This window comes from Felis catus, chromosome C1 (genome assembly GCF_018350175.1).
Source record: "Felis catus isolate Fca126 chromosome C1, F.catus_Fca126_mat1.0, whole genome shotgun sequence".
NCBI lineage: Eukaryota > Metazoa > Chordata > Mammalia > Carnivora > Felidae > Felis > Felis catus.
In genome coordinates this window covers 157,871,325-157,898,165 of record NC_058375.1, presented here as the reverse complement: position 1 = coordinate 157,898,165, position 26,841 = coordinate 157,871,325, and the positions used below count along the sequence as shown (strand labels likewise).

The following is a 26,841-nucleotide window of genomic DNA, read 5'->3' as shown; positions in this document are numbered from 1 at the left end:
CAGACGCCCCAATTTTAGGACAATTTTATTACCACAGAAAGAAACTTTTAGCTGTCACTCTCCCATCTCCCATCCCCCCTCAGCTCTAGACAACCACTAATCTACTTTCTGGCTCTGTAGATTTGCCTATTCTGGACATTTCATACAACTGGAATCCCACAATATGTGGTCCTTTGTAATTGGCTTCTTTAACTTGGCATAATATTTTCAAGGTTCATCATATTGTAGCATGGATTGGTACAGCTTAGCATGGGTCTATCCTGCAGAGTGCTCCATGTGCACTTGAGGGGAACATGCAGTCTGCTGTTATTGAATGGAATGTTCAAAGGATTTCTGTTAGGTCTATTGGTTTGTGGTATTATTCAAGTCTTCTATTCCTGGTTATTCCATCCAATGCAAAGTATAGAATTGCAATCTCTGACTATTATTATTGAACTACCTATTTCTACTCTTGAATCTGTCAGACTTTGCTTCATGTATTGGGGAACTCTGTTTTTAGATGAATATATGTTTATAATTGTTATAATCTTCTGATTGTTATAATCTTCTGATAGATTGGTCCTTTTATAATTACAAAACATTTATTCCCAATAACAATTTTTAAAAGTTTATTTGGTCTTATATTGGCACAGCCACTCTTGGTTTGTTATGGTTGCTCTTTGCCGTGACATATCGTTTTCCATCCTACTTTTAACTCGTTCATATCTTTGAATCTAAAATGTGTCTCCTGTAGACAGTCTACAGTTGGAGCTTGTTTGTTTGTTTGTTTGTTTGTTTTTTAGATTTATCCAGTCTGACAATCTCTGCTGTTTGATTGGATTATTTAATCCATTACATATAAAACAAACATAGTAGTCTACAAAGTGGATAAAAGAAGGTTAGAGTTCTCAGGACTCAAGTCATGACATGGCTGTGAGTTCCCTGGGTTATTTTTAGGCCTCATATGTACCACACATGGGTGTTGGGAAAGCTACAATCTGGAAAAACCAGTGAGCACAAACCACAAAGGACTTAATAAAATTCTGCTCTTTCTAGATAGTAGACCACAAAGAGGCAGCCTAACAGAAAAATCTCAGGCAATAACTATATCACTATTCTACTCAAGCCAACACCACAGGAAAATAAAACAAAACAAAAACAAAAAACACTACATAACCTCACACTTACCCATGCTAGCAAAGGTTGAGTTGGGCCTAGACTTCCACCTTTACCAGGTATCACTGAGCCCCTGCTGTGTCTGTCTCCCACCCCACCTCTGTGGTGTCAGTGAAGAATATGTAGAGTTGAAGCACCCCCACTGTAAAGAGAAACCTCTCTCCCTGCCTGCTTGCATGGGATCAGAGGGTGAGGACATTCATCACAACCTCCGTGGAAGAGACAATCAAGACATTTTCAGACGAGGGAAATTCAGAGAATTTATTGCCAGCTGACTTACTTAAGAATGGCTAAAGGAAGCTCTTTGAACAGAAAGGAAATAATAAAAATAATCTTGGACATTAAGAAGGAAGAACATAGTAAGCAAAATCATGGGTAAACATAGTAGACTTTCCTCCTCCGCTTGAGTTTTCGGACTTATTTTTAAAGGTGGAAGTAAAAACTGCCAACACTGTTTGATATCATCCTATTGTAACATTGTTTGATGTGAATTTGATTTGGAAATATTAAAGATAATTATAGTATTAACAGAGGAGAATAAAGGTATATAAAGGGAGATAGTGTTTTTACACTCCATACAAACTGGTAAAATGACACTAGCAGATTATAATAAGCAATATATATATATATATATATGTATATATATATATATATATATTATATTTATAACATAACTCCTAGAGCAACCACTAAAAAAGCTATACAAAGAGATATACTCAAAAACACTACAGGTAAATCAAATTTGAATTTTAAAAAATGTTTGAGGGCACCTCGGATGGCTCAGTCAGTAGAGTATGTGACTTTTGATCTTGGGGTTGTGAGTTTGAGCCCCATGTTGGATGTAGAGATTACTTAAATAAAATGAAATAAAAATATAAAAACAGTTTGAGTAGTCCATGGAAAAAGATTTTTCATGCAAACCTTAGTCAAAAGAAAGCAGAAATGACTATACTGATATAAGATAAATTAGATTTTGGAATAAAGAAATTTACCAGAGACAAAGAGGACCATCATACAAAGGTGAAAAAGTCAATCTGCCAGGAAGACACAGCAATCTTAAATGTATACACACCAAACAGAGTTGCAAAACTTGTGAAGCAACAACTGACAGAACAGAAAGGAAAAATAGACAAATCAAAGATATAGTAGAACCCTTAACTACCATCTCTCCACAATTGAAAGAGCAACTAGACATAAAATTATCAAGTATATAGAAGAGCTAAATACCAGCAGCCACAGGATCTAAACGATATGTATAGAACATTCCATTCAACAACCACATAATACACATTTTTTTAAGTGACTACAGAGCACATACCAAGATAGACCATACCCTATGAGCTATGAAACAAACCTCAATTTGCTTATAAATATAAAATAATTGAAATAAAATATAAAATAATTGAAATAATAGAGTGAATTCTCTAACCACAATGGAATCAAACTAGAAATCAGTAACAGAAAGATAAATGGAAAACCCCCCAAATTCTTGGGAATCAAACAGTACACTTCTAAATAATTCATAGGTCAAAGAGGAAGTGTCAAGGGAAAAGTTTAAAAATTGAACTAGATGAAAAGGAAAACACAAAATGTAAAAATCTGTGGGACACAGTTCGTGCAGTACTGGGAGGAAAATTTATAGCACTAAATGCATACATTACGAAAGAGGAAACATCTCAAACTAAACATCTAAGCTCCCAACTTAAGAACCTCGGAAAAGAGCAAAATAAGTCCACCGAAAGCAGATGAGAGGGTATAATAAAAATAAAAAAAAAAAATACAGGAAATCAATGAAACAAAGATCTAGTTCTTTGAAAAAAAATCAGTTAAATGGGCAAACCTTTATCAAAACTGACAAAGGAAAAAGGGAGAAGACACAAATGACCAATGCTGGGAGTGGAAGATGAGATATTACTGTAGACCTTGCAAACATTAAAGGGGCAACAAGGAACTACTGTAACTAGTCTACACACATAGATTTGACAACTTAGAAAAATGAACCAATTGCTTGCAAAAACAAACTACTACAACTCACCCAATGTGATACAAATAATTAGAATAGCCCTATTAAAGAAATTGAATTTATAATTTTAAAACTCTAAAAAAAGAAATCTCCAAGCCCATGTGATTTCACTGGAGAATTCTACCTAATGTTTCAAAAAAAAAAAAAAAAACCAAAACTACCACCAGCTTTATACAATATTTTCCAGATAATAAGAGGGAGTAGTTAATTCATTTTATGAAGCTAGTATTACTGTGATCCAAAAGCCAGCCAAAAATATTAAAAAAAGAAAAGCACAGATTAATATTCCTCATGAATATAGATGCAAAATGTTAACAAAATACTAGCAAATTGAATTAACAATATATAAAAAAAAATTACACACCAAGTAGAGTATATTCTAGAGAAGCACATGTGGTTCAGTACTAGAAAAATAGTGAACGTAATCTACCACATTAACAGGCTAATATATAAAACCACATGATGATCTTCATTGAAGATGAAGAAGCACTTAAAATTTCAACACCCATTCATAACAAAAACTCTCAGAAAACTAGTAATGGAAAGGAACTTCCTCAACTTAAGAAAGAATATCTACAAAAAAGTCCCACAGCTTTTTTGTGTGAAAGATTGAGGGGCGCCTGTGTAGCTCAGTTGGTTGAGCATCCAACTTCGGCTCCCGTCATGATCTTCCGGTGGCGGGCCTGAGCCCCATGTCCAACCTTGAGCTGACAGCGCAAAGCCTGCTTTGGATTTTCTCTCCCTCTTTTTCTGCCCCTCCCCCTCTCATGCTATCTCTCTTTCTCTCTCTCCCTCTCAAAAACAAACATTAAAAACACTAAAAAAATTTTTTTTAAAAATAAAAACAAAGTAAGGAAAAAAAAGTGAAAGATTAAATGCTTTCTCCCTGAGACTGGAAACAAGGCACGAATATATGCTTTCACCACTATTATTCAACACAGTGCTCAAAGTTCTAGCCTATACAATAAGGAAAGAAAGGAATGCTGATTTAATATTTAACACTATTGAACTATACATTTAAAAGTGGTTAAGTTGGCAAATTTTATGTTATGTATTTTTTATTACAACCAAAAACATTTTAAGTGAAAACAAAATACAGACCTAAAAGGAAGAAATACACCCAATTATATTGAAGATGATATTATTGTGGACATAGAAAATCCCAAAGAATCTACGAAAATATCTTAGAACCAGTAAATGAGTTTGGCAAAGTCATAAAATACCAAATAAATATACAAAATTTAGTACTGTTTCTGCATACTAGCAATGAACATGTGGACACCAAAATTCAAAATATAATGCCATTTAAAATTGCTTTAAAAATGTATTTAGTTGTAAATTTAATAAAACATATATGGGACTTACATGCTGAAAAATGTAAACTCCTGATGAAAGAAATCAAAGATCTAAACAGATGAAGAGACATATATTGTTAATGAATTGGAAAATTCAGTGTAAGAAAAATCTCATTTCCCCCAAACTGATAATACAGGTTTAATAAAATTTCCATTAAAATCTCAGCAAGATATTTTTGTATATAGAGACAAGATTACTCTAAAATTTATATGAAAAGTCAAAAAAAAAAAGAACTAGAATATCTAAAACAACTTTGAAAAAGAAGAATAAAGTGTGAGGGAACAGTCTACTCAATTTCAAGATATGTTATATAGCTAAAGCAAGGTTGTGTTGTATTGACAGAAGAACAGAATAGAGAACTCAAATAGACCAGTGCAAATATGTCCCACTGATTGTTAACAAGGGTGGAAAAGAAATTCAATAGAGGAAATACAAACTTTTTATCAAATGGTGCCTAAATAATTGGACATCCATAGGCAAGAAATGAACCCATACACAGAATAGCTCAAAATGGATTATGGACTTAAATGTAAAAAATAAACCAAACTTTTAGAAAAATGTGTAGCTCACCATTTTCATGTCTAAGGCTAGACAAAGAGCTCTTAGACTTGGCACTAAAAGTACAGTCCATAAAAAGAAAAGTTGATGAATTGGGCTTCATCAAAATGAAAAACTTTTGCTCTGCAAAAGACCCTCTTAAGAGAATTAAAAAGAAAAGCTACAGACTGGGAGAGTGTGTTTGCAAACTATGTATCTAACAAAGGGCTAAGATCTAGAAAATATAAAGAACTTTCCAAACTCAGTGGTTAGAAAAATTCAAATTAGAATATGGGGGAAAACACATGAAAAGATATTTCACTAAGGATATAAAGATGGCAAATGAGCACATGAAAAGATACTCAGTAACATTAGCGGTTAGGGAAGCAAATTAAAATCAAAATGAGACATCAGCACAAATCTATCAGAATTGCTAAAATAAAAATAGTGATGACACCAAATGTTGGTGAAGATGTGGAAGAATTGGAGCACTTATACCTTGCTGGTGGAAATGCAAAATGGCGCAGCCACTCTGGAAAACAGTTTGGCAATAAATAAATAAATAAATAAATAAATAAATAAATAAACATGCAAGTGTTATATAACACAGCAATTCTACTGTTGGGGATTTATCCCAGAGAGATTAAAACTAACGTTCATGCAAAAACCTGTACACAAAGGTTATAGAAACTTTACTTGCAACAGACAAAAACTGGAAACAACCCAGACATCCTTCGATGGGTGAGTGGTTAAGCTGTGATACATCTATACCACGGAATAGTACTTGAAAATGAAAAGGAGCAAATAATTGATGAAAGAATTATACTGAGTGAAAAAAAGCCAACCAATGCCAAAAAGTTACATACTGTGTGATTCCAGTTACATAATATTCTTTATTCCACTTTATAATATTCTTTGAATGACAAACCTATAGCACTAGAGAATAGATGAGTGGTAGCCTGGGGTTAAGGGGAGAGTGGAGGCTGCATGTGTAGATGTAAAAAGGCAACATGAAGAATCCTTGAGGTGATGAGGATGTTCCGATCTTGATTACATCAATGCTAACATCTCGGTTGTGATATTGTCCTAGAGTTTTGCAAGATATTGCCAAAGGGCATATATAATGCTTCTGTATTATTTCTCACAATTGCATGAGAATATACACTTGCCTCGAAATGAAAAGTTTAATGAAAAACAAACAAATGGCTTCCTGGGTGAAAAAAAAATTGTCATAGATTCTCGGAAAGGGAATTCTAGCCATTCTGGAAATTGTCATAGATTCTCCAGCCATTCTGGCAGTAAGCCATCGTGTATGGGTGTTCTGAGAGCAGCTTTACTCAGTGATCAGCCGTTTGTGCACAGGTTGATGTCCTGTGCATTAAACAATACAGAGCCTCCATCATTCTGAGAGTAGGACATGGCCACATTTCTGCCAACCTGTGGTGGTCAGTTGTGAGTTGCCACTGATGTTCACTCTACAGTGTCAGTACTACTGGGTCTACCATGCATGAAAACCATTGAAAGGAAGACTCCATGTTAAGCAATGCACCCTGTCATAAAGACCTCCTAGGTATTGAAAATGAAAACCCTCTGGGTTTAGTAAATCTGAAACCTTGAAGCATAAATTGAGTAATTTGATTTTATGGTGAATTTATTTTTCATAAAGGGCAAGGTAAGAATCCCTCATATCTTAATCATTTGTAAAATATCTCTTACCTTTGCCCTTTAATTGCCATCTTTCTGCCCTCTTCTCCCTTAGACAAATGAACCAAGGGAATCTGAATTTACTCTAGTAAATGTATGTCAATTTTGCTGTTAAAAAGAAAGGCGTCCATTTGGTGGTCCAAATCACCCCCACACTTTAAAGAATCCTTTCCAGGATTTTACAGCCACAAGAAAACTTTCCAGCAGATGATAAAAGAAAATTTGATGTGCACTGAAAGGAACCGAAGCAGCCTGCTCTTTTCCTTCCTAGCAGTTTTTTTCTGATAGATCTGTTCTGTTGTTCCAGAAATATTCACAAGTAGTTTCTAAAACCCTAATAACTTCTTATTCCCAAGAATAAAATAAAAAAGTTAACCATTCATCTCTGGGGTGCTTCAAGAGTGAACAGAATCATAAACCACTCATGTGCTTGTCCACACCATCCCCTATATAATTCTCTGGGAGTTTGCCCCAATAAACCTTGGAGCTGGGTCTGTGCTCAGTACTTTCAGTCTGAGTAGGTTTGTTTATAACTGACAGAGACACCTTTTATCACCTCTGCTTAGAGTGTCTGGAGAAGGAATGCACCACAGGAAATCTTAAGTAAAACTTTCTGACAAATACTCATAGTTGTCTGTTTTTGGACACCCAAATTTCATGTCACAAACAGAAAATTAGCAGTATGGACTAACTTGTCCTTTAGAAGTCTTTCCTCACAATATTTCACTACACACCCTGTACAGGGATACTTAACTTTTGTGAGAGCCTCCGATTGTGGATGTAAACTTTCTAGCTCTTGTCCATGCTTGGGGTTCCCTTTCAACCATCATGAAAGACTGGGAATGTGGTGAACAGACATATTAGCTGGTTTGGAGATTATCAGAGGGGTTGACCAAGCAATCATATCCCTTCCTCATAAGTATTTTAAAAGTCAAAGCAAAGTGAAGAAACACTGCGGTGTTGGGTCTGCTATGTGTAAGGTATTGTACAAGGGTTCAGGCAGTGTGAGCAAGCAGCTTAAACCAAGCTCTTGCCCTCAAGTAGCTTGCAATCTAGCAAAACAAACAAATATTTTCAATAAAGATACTGAATAGTAGTGCAAGATGGCAATTAAAATCTGTCGCAGAATCATAGTTTGTTCTGAATTAAAGAAATTGTACTTCAACACTTGGTCCAAGTTCAGTAGAGGGAGAGAACAATTCAAGCTCGGGTCATAAGAGGAAGGTCTGATGGGAAGCAGAAAGCATGTAGGATGAGAGCATCTCTGCTGAAGACACTGCTTTCCAATTCTAAAGAAATGGACTCAAGGGGCACCTGGGTGGCTCAGTTAAGCGTCTGACTCTTGATTTCAGCTCAGGTCATGATCTCACAGTGGTGGGATTGAGCCTTGTGCCAGCTCTGCACTGAGTATGGAGTCTGCTTGGGGATTCTCTCTCTCTCTCTCTCTCTCTCTCTCTCTCTCTCTCTCTCCCCATCTGCTCTTACCCTGCTCATGTTCTCTCTCTTTTCTCTCTCTCTCTCTCTCTCAAAATAAATAAATAAACATTAAAAAAAGAAGAAATGGACTTGCTATCATTTAGAGCATCCTCAAGCGTCAGAACTGTTATCAATCTATGTTAATTTTCTAATTATAAAATTATTTATTTTCTGAAAGCAATTTCAGAATAATTTTTGCTTCCCCTCACTGCCCCTGTGAATCCCAAACCCTGTGCCACAGCATGATAGTTGTGCTGGAAAAATGCTTTAGGGCTTTCTAGCTATTCTCTACAAGTTCTTTGGGTTCGTCTTAGGCATCGTGCCGGAGAGTGAAACTTCATGCGCTGTAGTCAGCAGAAGGCCTGGGCTAATAAGTGTTTTTCTCTTTCTTTGGGATGATGAAACACACACATTTTTCACAATGTCACTTTGAGATGGAAGAGCTGAAAAGCTGGCTTAGATTCCTAGAGGAGGTACAGTAAGCTTCCTGGTTTATAGTCCACACCTCTCACCAGTGTCTTTTCGGACACCTGTCTGGCTTTATAAAACCTTTCTCTGGTGATTTGCTCCATCACTGCACAATGAGCATGAGTGGAGGGACTCTATGGACAGAGCCCTGGGCTGCCATCTACTGCCCCTGGCTTCCAGCAGCTGCCAATGAGTTAGTTCTGCCTATAAAGATGAAGGGGGGTAGGCATCTTTGCTGGGATTGGTACCATGAGGTCTATGTAGAGATTTGGTTAGATCGAATTATAATTCTACATAGATAAGAGGGCTTACCCATATTTTATATTTTAAATTCCTCTGTACCCACAAATGTTATCTTTGGTAAACCTGAGGCGACTTCTGAATCTTAATATTCTCCCCTTCTTTTGAAGGTTGCTGGACATTGAAAGTGAAATGATCAAATTTGCCAGTTTCTATGCTGGAATCGCTTTGTCAGTACTCATCACAGGATATATTCAAGTGAGTAGCGCCTTCATTTTATTTATAGATCAACCTCTGGGTTCAAATACATTACAATGAAATGCAAAGTACGCTCTTAAACTTTAAAATTTTTTAAAAATGTTTTTATTTATTTTTGAGAGAGAGAGAGAGACAGCATGTGAGCAGGGGAGGGGCAGAGAGAGAGGGAGACACAGAATCCGAAGCAGGCTCCAGGCTCTGAGCTGTCAGCACAGAGCCGGCCACAGGGCTCGAACTCATGAACGGTGAGATCATGACCTGAGCAGAAGTCTGATGCTCAACCCACTGAGCCACCCAGGTGCCCCTTTAACTTTTAAGTTGTTCAGATACCCTAAGGACTACAGTTTTACTTGGAGATGGGGGTGGGTGAGAGAATGGGGAAGGATTCTTGCTCTCAGATGGGGAGAAAAACATAAGCAGTTGCCTAGAGAGATGGTGAATGAATAGACATTGAATTTCAATGCCCTGTCCTTCCCTGTCCCCTAGACCTTATCTTTTCTTCTAAACTCAAAAAAAATAAAAAGGCAATTGTGGATGTGTTTGTAATGAGAATATGAACACCCTGGAGAAAGGCAGGCATGAGGAGTTGGAGGAAAGCAAACTTGACTTTCTTTTTCTCTTTCTTTGCCAAAATCTCACCAATCTATATTCCAACTCAAATTCTGTAAACTGAATCTAGAGTGTATTCTAGATTTAAGCCATGGGAGGGCTTGGAGTTACTTAACCCTTATTTTTTTTTAAGTTTATTTATTTTGAGAGAGTGAGAGAGAGTATGTGTGGGAGGGGCAGAGACAGAGGGAGAGAGAGAATCCCAAGCAGGCTCCACACTGTCAGCACAGAGCCTGGATGTGGGGCTCGAATTCACAGACTGAGAGATCATTACCTGAGCCGAAATCATCAAGTCAGACCTTAACTGACTGAGCCACCCAGGTGCCCCATGCTTAACCCTTATTAAAGAAGAAAAATATTTCATCTTTTGCCTTCTTCTGTAGAAAAAAAATAATTATTCCCCTCAATCTCCATTCATCCAAGAATTCCAGGAAGTTCATGTTCACTGTAAAAAGAAATGAATCAGTTTCTCTCATTCTGGCACTGGGCATTTTGATGACAACCCGACTACATCTGGTTGGGGAAAACTATCAGTAGATTCCCTGCTTATGTCATAGCTTTTGTCTTACTTTCTCTGAAAATCATTGTCCAATAGCCTGGAAACTATACAAACATGCTTGTTGGCAGGCCTCTCGGGAAAAATACACTCAGAAACGGCATGCAAAAGTTGGAGCAAGAATTTCTTTTCGGCACTGTGAGCTTTCCTTTACTCGCGCAGACAGTGGAACTCAGTAAGGTTAGCTCTACACGTGGCAAAGCCAAATTCACACCCGAACCTTCGGCTTCCCTTTCCGCAGCTGTTCCGCTCATCCCCGCTTGAAGCAGCAGGTGCCCTCGGCTCACACCGCAGCTCCCATGACGCGGCATTCCGCGAATCGCTTTCCTCTTTCTCTCAGCACTCATACTGAAAGCGTTTTCTTCTGGAAAGAGAAGGAATCCACGGATATTTTTAACACTGCAATGCCAAACATTCCTTGCTTCATTTTCAGATATGCTTTTGGGTGATTGCTGCAGCTCATCAGATACAGAATATGAGAAAAATTTCCTTTAGGAAAATAATGCGAATGGAAATGGGATGGTTTGACTGCAATTCCGTGGGAGAGCTGAACACAAGACTTTCCGAGTAAGTGGTCGGTAGGAGGTCCTAATGTATGTGTGAGTTTGGGATAATAGAACCCTTGTTTCTAAGTTAAATAATTGGAGACATGTTTTCAGTTATTTTGGATACATTTTGTCTCTTAAGTCGGCCTTTTACAGGTAGCATGTTTTTTCCCTAGGTAACATTTTATCAAATATGATCATTAACAGTTGATAGCCAGGATACTAAATTTTGTTTGTAGGCCCTTAAGAGTTAAAAGAGCTAGGGCTATTTGGCCTCCAAAAGAGAGACTGAGGGATGTCACAATCTATGGATCAATGAGGAAAAATGATACAATTAGAACGAATTATCTTGCTCTGTTGAGGTTATTTCTGCACATAAAAACAAAGACAAAGAAAAATCAAAAATAGCTCGAGAAAGATTCAAACTAAAAAACTGAATTTAAATCCAGTTTACACATAAATACCAGTTGGGGCCATTAATAGCTCCCCTCCAGTCATTCTGAATGAGCCCTGAGTAATTAGAGCCAATTGAACCCTATTGAATTGAACGTTGAGGTCTCATGAGAGACACTTAGTGTACAGTATAGTGAAGATAAGAGACTAAATGTTGAAACCTTTAAATTCGAGCACTCGTTCTGCCCCTTACTTACTATGACCTTGAACAGACACTTACCCTTGCTATCATACAACTGTCAAACCTCTGGGTAATAGCTAAGGTCCTTTGTTGCTATTAAATCCTAAACCCTCCTGGCTCCATCTAAACAAGAGATTATGGGAATATCCCCAGGAATATGAATGTAACATAATTATGTTCAACCAGTATTCTGGAGGATTTACTCTATGCAAACCATAAAGATAAACCACAGAATTCCTGATCTCAGGGAACTTACAGCCTAGTAGGAGAGATAAAAGGTGTGAACAAGTAAATAATCAGTGCTGGCACATACTGATAGCTTACAACACACGGACACTATTCTACATACTTTACTTATATTAACTAATCCTCATCTGCAGATGGACATAATGACAGAACCTGAGGCGTAGGAAGGTTAAGTAAGGCAAGTTAGCCCAGGAGAAGCTTGTGTTCAAATTCAGAGCTGGCCTGAGTCTGTGCTCTTCACCACTATTCTATATTGCCTATAAGCAGAATGCAATAATTACATACATGTACACACACATACACAGGTTAATTACATTGCTGTGCAAACACAGGGAGGAAGATATTACTTCTTCCTCGGGGATTATATAAGTTTTTATGAACTAGGCGGTGTGTGGGTTTTTCCTTGAGGCTGAAAGGATTTAGCAGGTATGAAGAAGGAAAGAAGAGCTTGTTAGGACAGACCAAGGATATGAGCCCTAAGAAAGAAAGAGACAAATAAGGTGGTTCCTAAAAGTCTTTGTCAACACTGAATGGACACCAGTTGGGAAAGCTGGGTTGAGAACAAACTTGCTTGGCTGTGAGGGAGAAAGAGACTTGACGAACTCACAAGCTGTATCAAGTGTTTCAAAACGTGCAAGGCTGTTGTTTCCCAAGGGCAACGGGGTACAGATACAAGAGTACTTAGAAAGGAAAGACTGGGATTTCTCAGCAAGACATTTGAATTGACCAAGTTCAGTTTTAGTGATCAAATCCCCTCTTGTTTCTAGTGATATTAATAAAGTCAATGATGCCATTGCTGACCAAGTGGCCATTTTCATTCAGCGCATGACCACAAGCATCAGTGGGTTCCTGTTGGGATTTTACCAGGGTTGGAAACTGACCTTGGTTATTATCTCTGTCAGCCCTCTTATTGGGATTGGAGCAGGCATCATTGGTCTGGTAAGAATGTCTTCTCACTTCTCTCCAAGACTTTTGTGCTGAGAAACAGGCAGAAATGTGAAACTTGTTTCCTTTTTCCTGTGTATGTTTAGACAATATTATCACTGTTTCAGTTTACTTTGTTTGATTATTCCTCACTATCAAATAACATTCCACAGATCAGGGATTGATGATGTTTTAATAACATAAATATTATTGTATTAATAACAATAACAACTACATTTTCTGAGCATTTACTATTTTGCCAGGCACTATTAGGAACTTCATATATATTGTCTCTAATCTTTACAACAATCTTATAAAGTCTTAATGACGTTTTAGACATAAGAAATGCAGGCTCAGAGAGGTAAAGGGACTTGTCTGGGACTACACAGCTAGCAAGTGATCAAATACAAGGGAGTCTGACTCCAAAACCCCCACCCACTCTCTGATATGCCTATTGCTTCCTATGGTCTCTAAAGCTCTGACATTTTCCTCAAAAAGGCCCAACAAACATACCCAGCTCAGTAACAAACACCTAATGCAGATTTCTACCTTCACAACTGTGTTCTCCATGCTGTGTGATCAGTTTCAGACAGAGGTTACCTGACCCATTCTGAGCAATGTCCCCATCAGTTTCCATTCCCCAGGTATGTAGGCTAAGAAAAAACGTAGGAGTAGGAATTTTGAGTCATCCCTATTAAAAAACACTCCCAAGGATTAAGAAATTATGTTCTGCTTTTAAAGCAGACACATTCGATAGCAGCTCATGGGATCAGGCACACTAATAATTTACTGTAAACGAGAATAGAATTCAGGTGAAAAGCCGCACGCACATCATTGAGCAACAGGAAACCAATCTCCATGATAATATTTTCTAGCAAAATATTCTCTACAGTCCACCGACTATATTACTCAAACATTTCCCAGGTAGTACAGAGTGACAATAGCAAAGAGCTCACTCCCCTCAACTGTCCATCATCTGGTTCTACCACCTGGCTCAAGAAAGATATTTTTAGCCTGTCAAAGTGTTAGCTTCCTCACTTTTAAGGTAAGGCTAATCCTTCCCAAAGTAATTGTGATGATTCAAGGCATATTCCATGTTATGCACTTAGCATGGCATCTGGCACAGAATTAATTGCTACAGAGTTATAAGCTTTTATTTTTTTCCAATCCACCATATCACACAAGCTTCACCACAGTCCTTCCTACCAAGCCTCCCTTCCTCAGAGGATCTTCCAGGATTCTGCAAACATTTAGTTCAGTTCCCCCCACCCCCAATACATTGAATCTCTTTCTTCAAACCTGTAATTAATTAACGTCCATTCTCAGATGGATCATATGTCTCATTTAACATGTTAGAGATGTAGCCTGGTTCGCTTGATTTTAACACGCTTAGAGCATAGTTTCTCTTGCTATCTCAGTGCCCGTATTTCAACTTCTTGTCAGTGTGTCACTGATTTGCAATGCTGTAACTCTGCACTGGTTTCTTCTTGAATTCAAGTCTGTGCATGTTTGTGTAAAATGATGCAAGCAATTTCACTAGGCCTAATTCAAGAGCAGGACTCCCCCCCCCACACACAAAAGAGCAGGAGGGGGCAATATATCAATATTACACATTACTGTGGGTTTTTTATGCCTGTGTCTGACTTTTATATTTAACCAGGAGAAGCATGAGTGATTGTTAAATATTTTCCCATACACATCTTTTAAACTCTTGTATCAATTTTACTGATGTATCCTGAGATTATTTCATGAGCCATTACAATAAAACTATGAACATTCACAACTACTTGATTTCCTCAATAAATAATTTAGAAATAAGTTAAAAGAAGGTTGTGGTAAAAACTGCAGCGTCATTGGTAACGTCCGTAAAATTCAGATTTTAATGTTGATGAAAATAGACCTACTTTCCCTATTGTTGCCTTTTCAATTCACAACTTACGAAGTGTGCACTTGTAACATAAATATGTTATAACAAAATTATACACTTACTTATTTTGTACCCAAAACCTCCATTTAAGATTTTGTTCGTGAAGGTTTTTGCTGCTAAGAGTTTGGAAAAACTTGGAAGATAAACTCCTTTAGTCTGGGTAGTATAAATTTTTTAGATTTCTGAGTTAGTCGATCTTTTACAATATTTGCTTTTATTCATTTTGGTATCTTCATCTGTGACAGGGATTTCTTTGGTGATTAATTCTAATTAGAACTCAATCCAAGTCCAATTTGAGAAAAAGTAATTTGTTAAACATTAAAGGCAATGTCTTTTTAGTTCCTTCTGTAAAGAGCAAAGCTAGCTGAGCCCCTATAGTTGAGTCAAGTGGTGTAATATTAATCTGGAGCTTTCTCCTGTGGAATTACCTCTGTGGCATCACGCCTTTGCATACTCGGGACCTCTCCCCCATTCTACTGACGAACATGGCACCTGCACAGACCACCAGTCTCTGTCTCTGGTGTTTGTCCACAAACTGTGCAATGGTCTGTGGCCAATAGTAATGAAATGGGACACAGTTTCACTTAAAACCTTCATCAGCATAATGAGTGAAACACTGTGGTCTCACTGAATGCCCTCTTTGGGACTTATTCTGAGAGGTTTTTGAGGCTGACTTCTAATGGAATCATTTTGATAAGCTGGCAACCAAACACTCATGGATGGGGTTTCACAGAGATCAAACTTGGATGCAATTCTTCCCTTGGTGAACACGGTTACAGCGAGAATCTAGTTTTGTGTTGGTAACACCCACCACATGTTTACTGAGTGACAGGTTGACTTACCTAATTACCTGGTCTTCACGTCTTGTTTTCTTCTTTTGGATTTTAGAGTTTGTCCAAGTTTACTGACTATGAATTGAAGGCCTATGCCAAAGCAGGGTCAGTGGCTGATGAAGTCATTTCATCTATGCGAACAGTGGCTGCTTTTGGTGGTGAGAAAAAAGAGGTTGAAAGGTTGGTTCGTTGAAATGTCTGCCACTTTCCAGAATTCTGTTGATTGGCATACCACCCTGAAATCTTCCCCATTTTGCACAAAGTGGCAGATTTTTACCTAGGTCTATTTACCCTGATGGAGCTTCTGTTTGAGAGGCAGCTGGGAGCAATTAGATGGGGCATTAGCATTACAAGGACCCCCAAGCCTTTAGCTGTGTGTTTTTGAAAATGTTATAGTGGGAGATGTTTAGAAAGCTATTTTAGGTTAGATATTTATTTCAACTGTGATGGTGGATACATACACACGCTAAACCTCTGTAACGCTGTTTAGATCACGGAGTGATCTGAAATGCAGTTCCAGAGGCACCTGGGTTGCTCAGTCAGCTGAGCATCAGACTTCGACTCAGGTCATGATCTCATGGTTGGATCCTGAGTTCGAGCCCCACATCAGGCTCTGTGCTAACAGCTCAGAGCCTGGAGCCTGCTTCAAATACTGTGTCTCCCTCTCTCTCTACCCCTTCCCCGCTGTCTCTCTCTCTCAAAAATAAATAAACATTAAATTTTTTTTTAGGTGTAAGCATTATTATAAAAAAAAGAGACAGAGAGGGAGGAAGAGAGAGAATGAGTGTGAGAGGGGCGGAGAGAGACGGAGACAGAGGAGCCAAAGCAGGCTCTGCGCTGACAGCAGAGAGCCTGATGCGGGGCTCAAACTTGAGAGCGTTGAGATCGTGACCTGAGCTGAAGTCGGATGCTCAACTGACTGAGCCACCCAGGTGCCCATCTGGAAGATTAGTTCTTAATAAAAATAAAAACCTAAATGAGTAAAACAGCACAGTTGTCAAGAATGTTGTTTATTCTTCCATTTATCTAGTACTTAAGTGCATTCCATATGCCAGGTACTGATTTTATAAAATAGCCTCCAGTTTAAACTCTTTTTAATGCGTAGATCTAGAATGATGATGTCATTCTCAGTTGCTACCAAAGAGAAAAGAGAATTTACAATCTCTACTTAGCCTCTTTTCTTTTCTTTTCTTATTTTTTTTGTTTTGTGTCTTTTGGTTTATAGAGTGAAGTTACCTTGTTTCTCATAACAAATTTCAGTAGCATACTTCCTCCACCATAAAAGATACTAATCATTGTTGATAAAAGTAGCAATGTAAATGTTTTGAAAATGGTAACATAGAATAGACCTTCATTTTTGTCCCATGAAATGGGAAATTTTCTCCGTGAATTTATTTTTGGGGATAAAAGAAGGCAGTTACAGAGTGTCTGAGCTTGAAGACCATGCCAGTTATTAATGGCCAGAGTATAGAATCACTGGAGCTTAGTGCTTGATTGGATATCTACATAGTTATCCCCGTCCTGTGGCTGTGAACCCCATGGGTCATGTTACGACATAGCATTCTTGGTCACAGGTCAGATAGGTGTATGGAGATGAGTTGGTGCAAACACAGGTCTCAAACCTAGGGGGAAACAATTACATCATTTGCTGATAGAAAGCATGCCGCATGACTTAATAAAACAGTTCAAGCACAAATAGTACTAGATCCCTTATGTCCAAATATTTGTGTTGAAAATTCTTTTCTCTTGGGGTAAAGTTCTCACTGTCCTCACACTGTTCTCATCCCAGAGGTAATCAACCAACCATGAGGCTTTGTTAGGCATCATTCCTTCAACATGTTTCACTGCCGGGTTGAAAGAAACGAAATAACTACGTGGACGCGAGTCATTTTCTTCCCATGAAGGCACTATGTGTCTGGGGTGATTTTATTGTGATCATTGAGTATAAGCACTGCACTGTGCCTATTTTGAATATTTTGACTTGAGTTGCTGCTGCTGACATAGACTCAAATGCTTTCTCTTCACAGATATGAGAAAAATCTTGTGTTTGCCCAGCGTTGGGGAATTAGAAAAGGGATAGTGATGGGATTCTTTACTGGATTCATGTGGTGTCTCATCTTCTTCTGCTATGCACTGGCCTTCTGGTATGGCTCCAAACTTGTCCTCGATGATGAAGAATATACGGCAGGAACCCTTGTCCAGGTACTTAGATCTGAGCAGCCCAGACATAGCATCTCCTGCTGGCATCTCGGAAAAGCCCCATAGTTAAGGTGTTTTGTTTATTCCTTTAGTATCTGGGGGGGGGGGGGGGGAAGCATCAATGATTTGGTGGAGTCCATCTGCAGAAACAAGCAAAACCTACACATTTTATAGTAAAGGAATGCTGAGCATTTGACTTGATGAAACCAGAGATTTAATGATTTCCAATTAACTAAGGATTTTATAGCTGTACAACAATGACTTTTCTGACTGAGTCCAAAAGATAATATGCCATGAAAATGGGAAGTCGTTGATCTCTCAGCTGAAAGTTAACAGCTCATGTAGTTAAGTTTCATAATAGTACAAGATATGTGCTAATGGACGTATTTGTGAAACATAATGAGTTACTAAAATACCAAGCCAGTAATACCCTCAACTGAACAGGCAATGCCACCATTTTTATTGTTCGCTTGTGCTATAGTCGTGTTCTCACGAATGCCATGGCTACTTTAATTTTCAGTATTTTTTTCAGTTCTTTCAAGAATTATTGAGTATAAAAAAAAAAGTCTTATTGAGCATCTATGATATGCCAGACCCATACAAAGTGCAGAGGATTCAATAGTGAACAGAAGAAATGTGATCTTTTCCTGACGTAACTTATCATTTCGTGGGGAAGAAAAGCAATACTTAAAAATCACATCAGTGCCTCGGGGCGCCTGGGTGGCGCAGTCGGTTAGGCGTCCGACTTCAGCCAGGTCACGATCTCGCGGTCCGGGAGTTCGAGCCCCGCGTCTGGGCTCTGGGCTGATGGCTCAGAGCCTGGAGCCTGTTTCCGATTCTGTGTCTCCCTCTCTCTCTGCTCCTCCCCTGTTCATGCTCTGTCTCTCTCTGTCCCAAAAGTAAATAAACGTTGAAAAAAAAAATTAAAAAAAATAAAAAAAAAATCACATCAGTGCCTAATGGCAGAAGAAAATGCGTGCTACAAAAAACAAGCGACATGCATGGTGAATACCAGGATAACCAGGTGTGGCTAGGGTGAGATAAAGCTCATTAACCCAAGGGCTTTCTTCCTTAGCTTACAGCGCCTCTCATTACCGCTGGACTTTTGCCATTGTTCTGATTCTCAGATGGAAGGCATTTCCACACTCATCAATCTTTTATTTTCTTGTATGGCTTGCCGAACTTTTCCTTCAGAGGGCTTGAATGAAAGTGACCATTTGGGTTTATTTACAATTTGTTACCACCCCTTCCTGCCCTCACACACTAGGCCCCATGAAGTCAGGGAGATAAAACATGAAATGCACGTTTCATTTGGCCTATTAATTGTTTAATTAAGTATATTAATTTTAAAAGCATGGACATAGGAAGCAGTTTCACCTAAGATTCTTAAATAAAATATTTTTGCCCTAGATTATAGGTGAGACAGATGCCAATTAAATAATAAAAAATGTAGGGGTCCCTGGGTGGCTCAGTGAGTTAAGCCTCTGACTTTGGCTCAGGTCATGATCTTGCGGTTCATGGATTTGAGCCCCACGTTGGGCTCTGTGCTGACAGCTCAGAGCCTAGAGCATGCTTCGCATTCTGTCTCTCTCTCTCTGCCCCTCCCCTGCTCATGCTCTGTCTGTCTCTCTCTCAAAAATAAATGAACATTTTTTAAAAATAATGAAAAATGCCAAAATTTTACATAGACATTTGCTAGCTGATAGCCTGTAATTTGAGGTCTACTGCTTTAGTAGAAATACGTTTCTAGGGAAAGTAGAACAGAATTTTATTTACAAATCGAAATGATTATCAGAGGCCAAACCATAATCAATCGAAGCTACTGACTTTATTTCATAAGAGCATGATAACACACTAAAAATAACTTTTCAAAATTCAGTTCTTTGCAAGATGAACAACTGGCATCACTTGAATTTTGTTTAAAAAATTAAATGTGATTATACATGTTAGTGTTTTGTAAACCTTAAAAGAACAGTATAGATGGAAAATATTGCTATCATTATAATTTAGCCACTTTCTTAACAACTTTAATACAGCTTTACACATTTGGAAACTTTTTTTTTAATGTCTATTCATCTATTTTTGAAAGAAAGCGTGAGTGAGGGAGGGGCAGAGGGAGAGGGAGACAGAGGATCCAAAGTGGGCTCTGCATTGACAGCAGTGAGCCTGATGTAGGGCTCGAACCCACGAACTGTGAGATCATGACCTGAGCCGAAGTCTGACGCTCAACAAACATCTAAGTGCCCCCAGCTTTCCACATTTGAAAAACCAGTGAAACACTCTGGAAAACAGTGTGGAGGTTCCTCAGAAAATTAAAAATAGACCTACCCTATGACCCAGCAATAGCACTGCTAGGAATTTACCCAAGGGATACAGGAGTGCTGATGCATAGGGGCACTTGTACCCCGATGTTTATAGCAGCACTCTCAACAATAGCCAAATTATGGAAAGAGCCTAAATGTCCATCAACTGATGAATGGATAAAGAAATGATGGTTTATATACACAATGGAGTACTACGTGGCAATGAGAAAGAATGAAATATGGCCTTTTTGTAGCACGTGGATGGAACTGGAGTGTGTTATGCTAAGTGAAATAAGCCATACAGAGAAAGACAGATACCATATGTTTTCACTCTTATGTGGATCCTGAGAAACTTAACAGAAACCCGTGAGGGGGGAGGGCGGGGAAGGAAAAAAAAAGAGGTTAGAGTGGGAGGGAGCCAAAGCATGAGAGACTCTTAAAAACTGAGAACAAACTGAGGGTTGATGGGGGGTGGGAGGGAGGGGAGGGTGGGTGATGGGTATTGAGGAGGGCACCTTTTGGGATGAGCACTGGGTGTCGTATGGAAACCAATTTGACAGTAAATTTCATATATTGGAAAAAAAAGAAAAAGAAAAACCAGTGAAAGTATTGTGGGTATGAAACCCGACTATGAAGTCCCTGGTGTTTATTGATCTAATGACTCTTAAGAACTTTCAACATTTATGAGTCCCAGCTGCTTGTATCTGCTCATTCTGCAGAAAAACATGCATTGAGAAAAGACCTCTTTCTTTTCATACCATGCCTGCACAGAGAGGACAGAGGTGTGCCCAAATAACATTTCAGAGGGAAAAATGAATTGGTAGATTGAAAATTAAATACTACACAATTCCAATTGGAAACACTGAATTTAAAATCCCCTTGGTTACTTCTGTAGCAGGAATCCAATTTTATGGTTCTGCTAAAAAACAGACTGAGGTATATTCAAAATTTTAGGAGATTATTTAAGCAGAAATAATTCTAATCAAGCAGCACCAAACCAGAAGTGATGAGAAACCATTCTCCACCCATAGGAGCAGGGGACTTTTATAGTGAAAAGACAGAAGCAAAGCAAAAAAAAAAAAAAAAAAAAAAAAAAAATTATTTGATTGGCGATACCTTAAGCAGTTGCCTTGCCCGGGGAAGCTTAATTGACTATTTGTGATTAGTTGTCCTCAGGTTTTTGATTTCTTGACCTTAAGGCGTTTGAGCTGAAGTTTTGGTTTGCTTATACAGGTTGCTAAGGTATTAAATCTGCCTCAGCCTAATGGCCTCCTTGTTTAACTCATTTGACACTCCTCAGCTTCAAGTGTTCACTCTATACTTTCTGTAAATAATTTAACTGAGTACTTAGTATATGCAGATGTGGAATGCTATGTGTTTCCAACATTTTAATCATCAATGATTAACCTTACCTCATATTCCGAATGTCTTCTTGCAAGCCTCTGCTTACACCTTTAGAAATTTCCTTTTGGGAAAATGGAGAAATCCATGAACAGTATAATCACTGATTGTTCTTTCTCTCTCTCTCCCTTCCTCCCTCCCTCCATCTCTCTCTTTCTTTCACTCATGTGCGCAGGCACATGTTTCACCATACTTCTGAGTAGCAAACTCTGAAGCCTCAGTATACATGAGCTGAGGTGAGTGTTAGTAATCCACTAAACTAATTAACAATTCGGTTAATCTAATATGTTTTTCATGCACAAAGTCATTATTGGCTGCATGGTAATTGGGCATACATGGTAAGTGGCTCACATAAATGACTGTGATTAGTACCACTTGTACCCAGACAAAAAACAAACTCTGTGATCTATTGAGAGAGGAGATGAAAGCGAATTGCAGGGTGCAGAAGGCTGCTTTTTCACGCTTCCCAGGTTTCAGGACTCAATAGTAAAAAATAACAGCAGCAGTAGAGGGTAACAGTATTCAGAGTGTATAAGGTGTCAAGCACTAAATGACATATTTCATATAAATACAATATGTAATATCAAAGCTTCATTCTGTATTGATGTCATTAAAGACGAAATGGAGCCATGAGGTTGAAAAATATGTGCTGAGGGGCATGGAGCGGGATATAAACTCAGGTGACTATGTCTCTAGGGCCTGACTCATTAGCCGGTGTTTTCTTCTTCTGGATCTATCTTCCAAGGAGCCACAGATCCCCTTTCCCCAGCACAGCACACCCACAGATTATTCCCCAGTGGTCTCCTTTGCCTCTTCTGACACTGCCATCCCCTGGTTAGAGTGCAGTGTTTGGGGTGGGAAATGATCATCTGTTGGAATGGGTGCTGGCTATTGTGATAATATCAGTACATGTCTCTGTTCTGTCTCACTCACTCTTTCCCTATGAACTCTGAGGGAGACATCTGCAAAACCAGGCTGAGCAAGGTTTGACTGCAAACCTCAGGTTACGCCCCTAGTGATTCAATCTAGGATCTAGACAGGGGTCGGCAAACTATGGCCCGCCAGTCTAATCCAGCCTGATGCCTGTTTTTGTAAATAAAGTTTTATTGGAACACAGCCATAATTATTTGTTCTCTATTGTCTATGGCTGCATTCGTACTACATAGCAGAGTTGTGTAATTGCTTCGGAGCTCATATGGCCGGAAAAGGCTAAAATATCTACTAGGTGTCCTTTATAGAAACTGTTTGCTGAGCCCTGATCTAGGACATGTGGAAAGAATCTTTTGTTTAGGTGGGAAGGCCTCTGATAAAGGTGGTCTTAACCCAATTTACAGAAGTACTTCTCCCTCTATTCACTTTATCATTTCTTAAGTGTGCAATCTTGCTTCTTTTAACATCATCACTATGATTTATGTGGCTAACACTGGATTTATCACCCTTAAACTAATTATTTCATTTCATGTTCATAACAGTCCCATGAGGTATATACTGTTAATATCCCTGTGTTACCGATAAAGAAATTGCGGCTTGAAATATGAAGTAATCTGCCCATGGGAGGAGCTGCCTTCTGTAATTAAGGAAGAGGAACAAGAAAGACGAGGAGAGAATGTCTGTCTCATTCATGGAGTGGGGAATTCAGGAAGAAGGCAAGGGGGGACTGGTGCACATCATCATATGCGGAATGGAGGTTACTTGAGAGGAGGAAGGGAGGCGGCTGGGAGGCTCTGAGGAGTCTTCTGGTCCAGACACAAGACCAAAGGAAGGCAGGGAAACCATCACAGACTAGGACCATTTGACTGCCTGAAGAAGACTACATTCAAACATTCAGGCAGCAGCCAGTTTTCAGTTCAGGAAATAACTCCTGTCCCCGACGGATGGTGGCCAATGAAATATCCTCCATGAAAGTTACATGACTAGTCCCATTTGGTCAAAAGGAGTCTTGTGCTCCTCCTAGAGGCACATGACAAATTACCTCATTGCCTCTTCCTTTATAAACAGCACTGATAAAAACATAGTGCTATTTGGTAGGACTATCTGGTCATGATAAATTCTCCTTCCCCTAACTTAATGAAATGACTGGGTCGGTGAGTTTAAGGACAGCTTCCTCAGCATCGCAAGGAACCTGGCCATACCAACCACATGCCACCAGCAGCAGGTGGGCCTGTTTGCTAGACAGGACGTCAGGCAAGAGCTTGGGTTCAAATACTGCTCTACCACTTAATACGTGTTTTCATGTAGAGTAAGTTAGGCAACCTCCATACACGTTGGTTTTCTCTTCTGTTGTAAAAATTAAATGAAGTAAAGCAGGTAAATCACTTAGAAATATACATTAGGAAAACTCCTCCTCCTCCTCCTCCTCCTCCTCCTCCTCCTCCTCCTAGTAGTAGTAATAGTTATCCTAATAATAGTCTACTAGTAGCAATAATATAGCATTAGTAGCAAATCTATAATGTATGTACCAATCTCTATGAAAATCAAGCTAATCATACTGTCTTTATTGCTTCAGTGACCCTTATCAGGGGTCTCTTATCCAGAGACCATATTAGGCTGTTCATGTGACAAACTGAATTATCATGTCACTATTCTAACTCACTTTGTGTCTATACGCTGCCTTGCTTAGATCTCTTCCTCATTGCAAAATATATTCTTCTTTGTAGAATAGTGTTCTACACATAGATGTTCAGTTAAAAATAATGTAATCTTTTAAATCATAACAATAGAAAAATTGGAGATATTTTGTAGAACAGAAATTATTCCAGGTGTCTCTAAAGAAATAGTTATCTTTTGGGGCGCCTGGGTGGCGCAGTCGGTTAAGCGTCCGACTTCAGCCAGGTCACGATCTCGCGGTCCGTGAGTTCGAGCCCCGCGTCGGGCTCTGGGCTGATGGCTCAGAGCCTGGAGCCTGTTTCCGATTCTGTGTCTCCCTCTCTCTCTGCCCCTCCCCCGTTCATGCTCTGTCTCTCTCTGTCCCAAAAATAAATAAACGTTGAAAAAAAAATTAAAAAAAAAAAAAGAAAGAAATAGTTCTCTTTCAAACTCCCAAGGAAGAACATTTCTGAGAAACCTCTGAGTTCACACAGATAGCCCAAATGATAGCGCTATTTACAAATTGACAAAAACATTCAAAAACTATGTTTATCTCTTTTTATTTCAGATTTTCCTCAGTATCATAGTAGGAGCTTTAAATCTTGGCAATGCATCTTCTTGTTTGGAAGCCTTTGCAACTGGGCGTGCAGCGGCCACCAGCATTTTTCAGACAATAGACCGGGTATGTAAGAGCCAAAGTAAAGGCCATGAGCAGGTTGGGGTGGGGAGAGAAATGAATTTCTGAGGAATTTACCCTCAATGTTAAAAAAAATAGGAGGATGGGGCGTCTGGGTGGCTCAGTCAGTTAAGCGTCTGACTTCGGCTCAGGTCATGATCTCACGGCTTGTGAGTTTGGGCCCCGCATTGGGCTCTGTGCTGACAGCTCAAAGCCTGGAGCCTGTTTCAGATTCTGTGTCTCCCTCTCTATCTCTGCCCCTCCCCTGCTCACGCTCTGTCTCTGCCTCAAAAATAAACAAATATTAAAAAAATAAATTAAAAAAAATATGACTATCACAATGCCCCTAATTCAGCAATACTTAATAAGTGCTATCATGAGCCAGGCTCCACACTGAGTTGGGACTGCAAGAATGAAATAGAACAAATAAGGCCCTTGCACTCCTATCATACTAGGAAACGGGTAATAAAGAAAGAAGCACATTTATGGATCTAGAAGGTACTATGTTGGGGCACCTGGGTGGCTCAGTTGGTGGAGCGTCTGACTTAGGCTCAGGTCATGAACTCACAGTTAATGAGCTTGGGCCCTGCATCAGGCTCTGTGCTGACAGCTCAGAGCCTGGAGCCTGCTTTGGATTCTGTGTCTCCCTCTCTCTCTGCCCCTCCCCCTCTCATGCTCTGTCTCTTTGTCTCACTGTCTCTCAAAAAGAAATAAAAACATTGGAAAAAAATAGAGGGTATTACATTTGGTGAAAGAAGTCAGACAGAAAAAGACAAATACTATACAGTGTCACTTACATGTAGAATGCAAAAAAACAAAGCAAATGAACAAACAAACAAACAAAAAACAGAAATGACTCATAAATACAGAGAACAAACTGGCGGCTGTGAGAGGAAGGGGCTAGCAGGATGGGCAAAATAGGTGAAAGGAATAAACTTCTAGTTATAAAATAAGCAAGTCACAGGGATGAAAAGTACAGCCAATAATGTTGGAATAACTTTGTGTGATGACAGAAAGTAACTACACTATCTTGGTGAGCATTTGGTAATGTATATATATAATCGTCGAATCACTATATTGTCCACCTAAAACCAACCTAACTTCAGTAAAAAATAAAAATTAAAAAAAGAAGTAAGCACATTCAAAGATAAGATAATATTAGTGCAATAAAGGAAATAAAATAGGTCAGCATGGTAGCGGCTGGAGTGGAGAGGAGACTTTAAGTGATGGTAACCTCATCTCTGAGAGGGTAATATTTGCACTGAGAACTCAAGGACAGTCAGCCGTGTGAAGGGAGGTTCAGGGGGAAACGGTGCTTGGGAAATGAGAGCAGAGAGGCTATTTATTCCTGGAAGAGAGCCCTCTGGATGGAAAAAGGGCTTGGTGAATACAAGGACCTAAAACAAGGTCAGTGTGTGTGAGATGAGTGAGCAAGGGACAGAGGCTGGAGAGAGAGGAAGGGGCCAGATCATGCAAGACTTTAAGGCCAAGCTCATAAGTTTGGATTATCTTCTAAAGGTGACAGACCTTAGACTGTCTGGTAGTCTGGCTAGGATTTTCCTGGTTAATCTACTAAAGCACCTTGGAGGTCCAGCTAGAAAGTCAAAATCCAAGAATAGAAGGGAGAAGAGGGCAACATGTTCTTCCCCTCTGGAAGCCCTGGAAATCCAGAGGTTCTTCTTTGGTCCCCTAAATCTTAAGTATTTATGAAGCATATAACCTACCTGAGGAAACTGTTGATCACTTTATCTGTTTCGTATTTGGGGGTTTCATATATTGGAGTATAGATTGTTGGAAACTACATAGACATGTTGAGCTATCCAAATTCTACCTCGTTCTTAGGTTTGTTATCTGCTCAAATAAGATAATGAATCTAAAAGGACTTTGAAACTATTACAAAAAATTATTTAAAAGTTACTTTATTATCTTTACTAGAGACCCACAAAGAAGAAAATAGATTACACTATTGCCCCAAAATGAGATATGATGATGAGTTTCTCTCACAAGGGTAGAAGCAGGAAGAAGCTGACGTGGAGTGTTCTGGTAGCAAGACATGGCCCTCACTCCTGTCTGATTAACTAGAAGGGTTAAATTCTAGATTAGGCTCACTACTGACAGCAATGAGGTGAAATTCAGCATAGCAATTGAAACTTGGTAGTATTTGAGGATACCACTTGAGGACATT

General features: G+C 39.0%; 1 protein-coding gene across 4 annotated transcripts in view; it reads left to right on the top strand.

The window, feature by feature from the left end:
- Positions 1 to 26,841, top strand: part of ABCB11 (ATP binding cassette subfamily B member 11) — a 91,102-nt gene that overhangs the window by 19,137 nt on the left and 45,124 nt on the right. For all 4 annotated transcript variants that reach the window (XM_045033206.1, XM_045033205.1, XM_019835934.2 and 1 more), the window contains 6 exon segments: positions 9,130 to 9,217; positions 10,816 to 10,949; positions 12,575 to 12,746; positions 15,547 to 15,671; positions 17,519 to 17,693; positions 24,549 to 24,662. In XM_045033206.1, coding sequence (XP_044889141.1) covers positions 9,130 to 9,217; positions 10,816 to 10,949; positions 12,575 to 12,746; positions 15,547 to 15,671; positions 17,519 to 17,693; positions 24,549 to 24,662 — 808 coding nt within the window.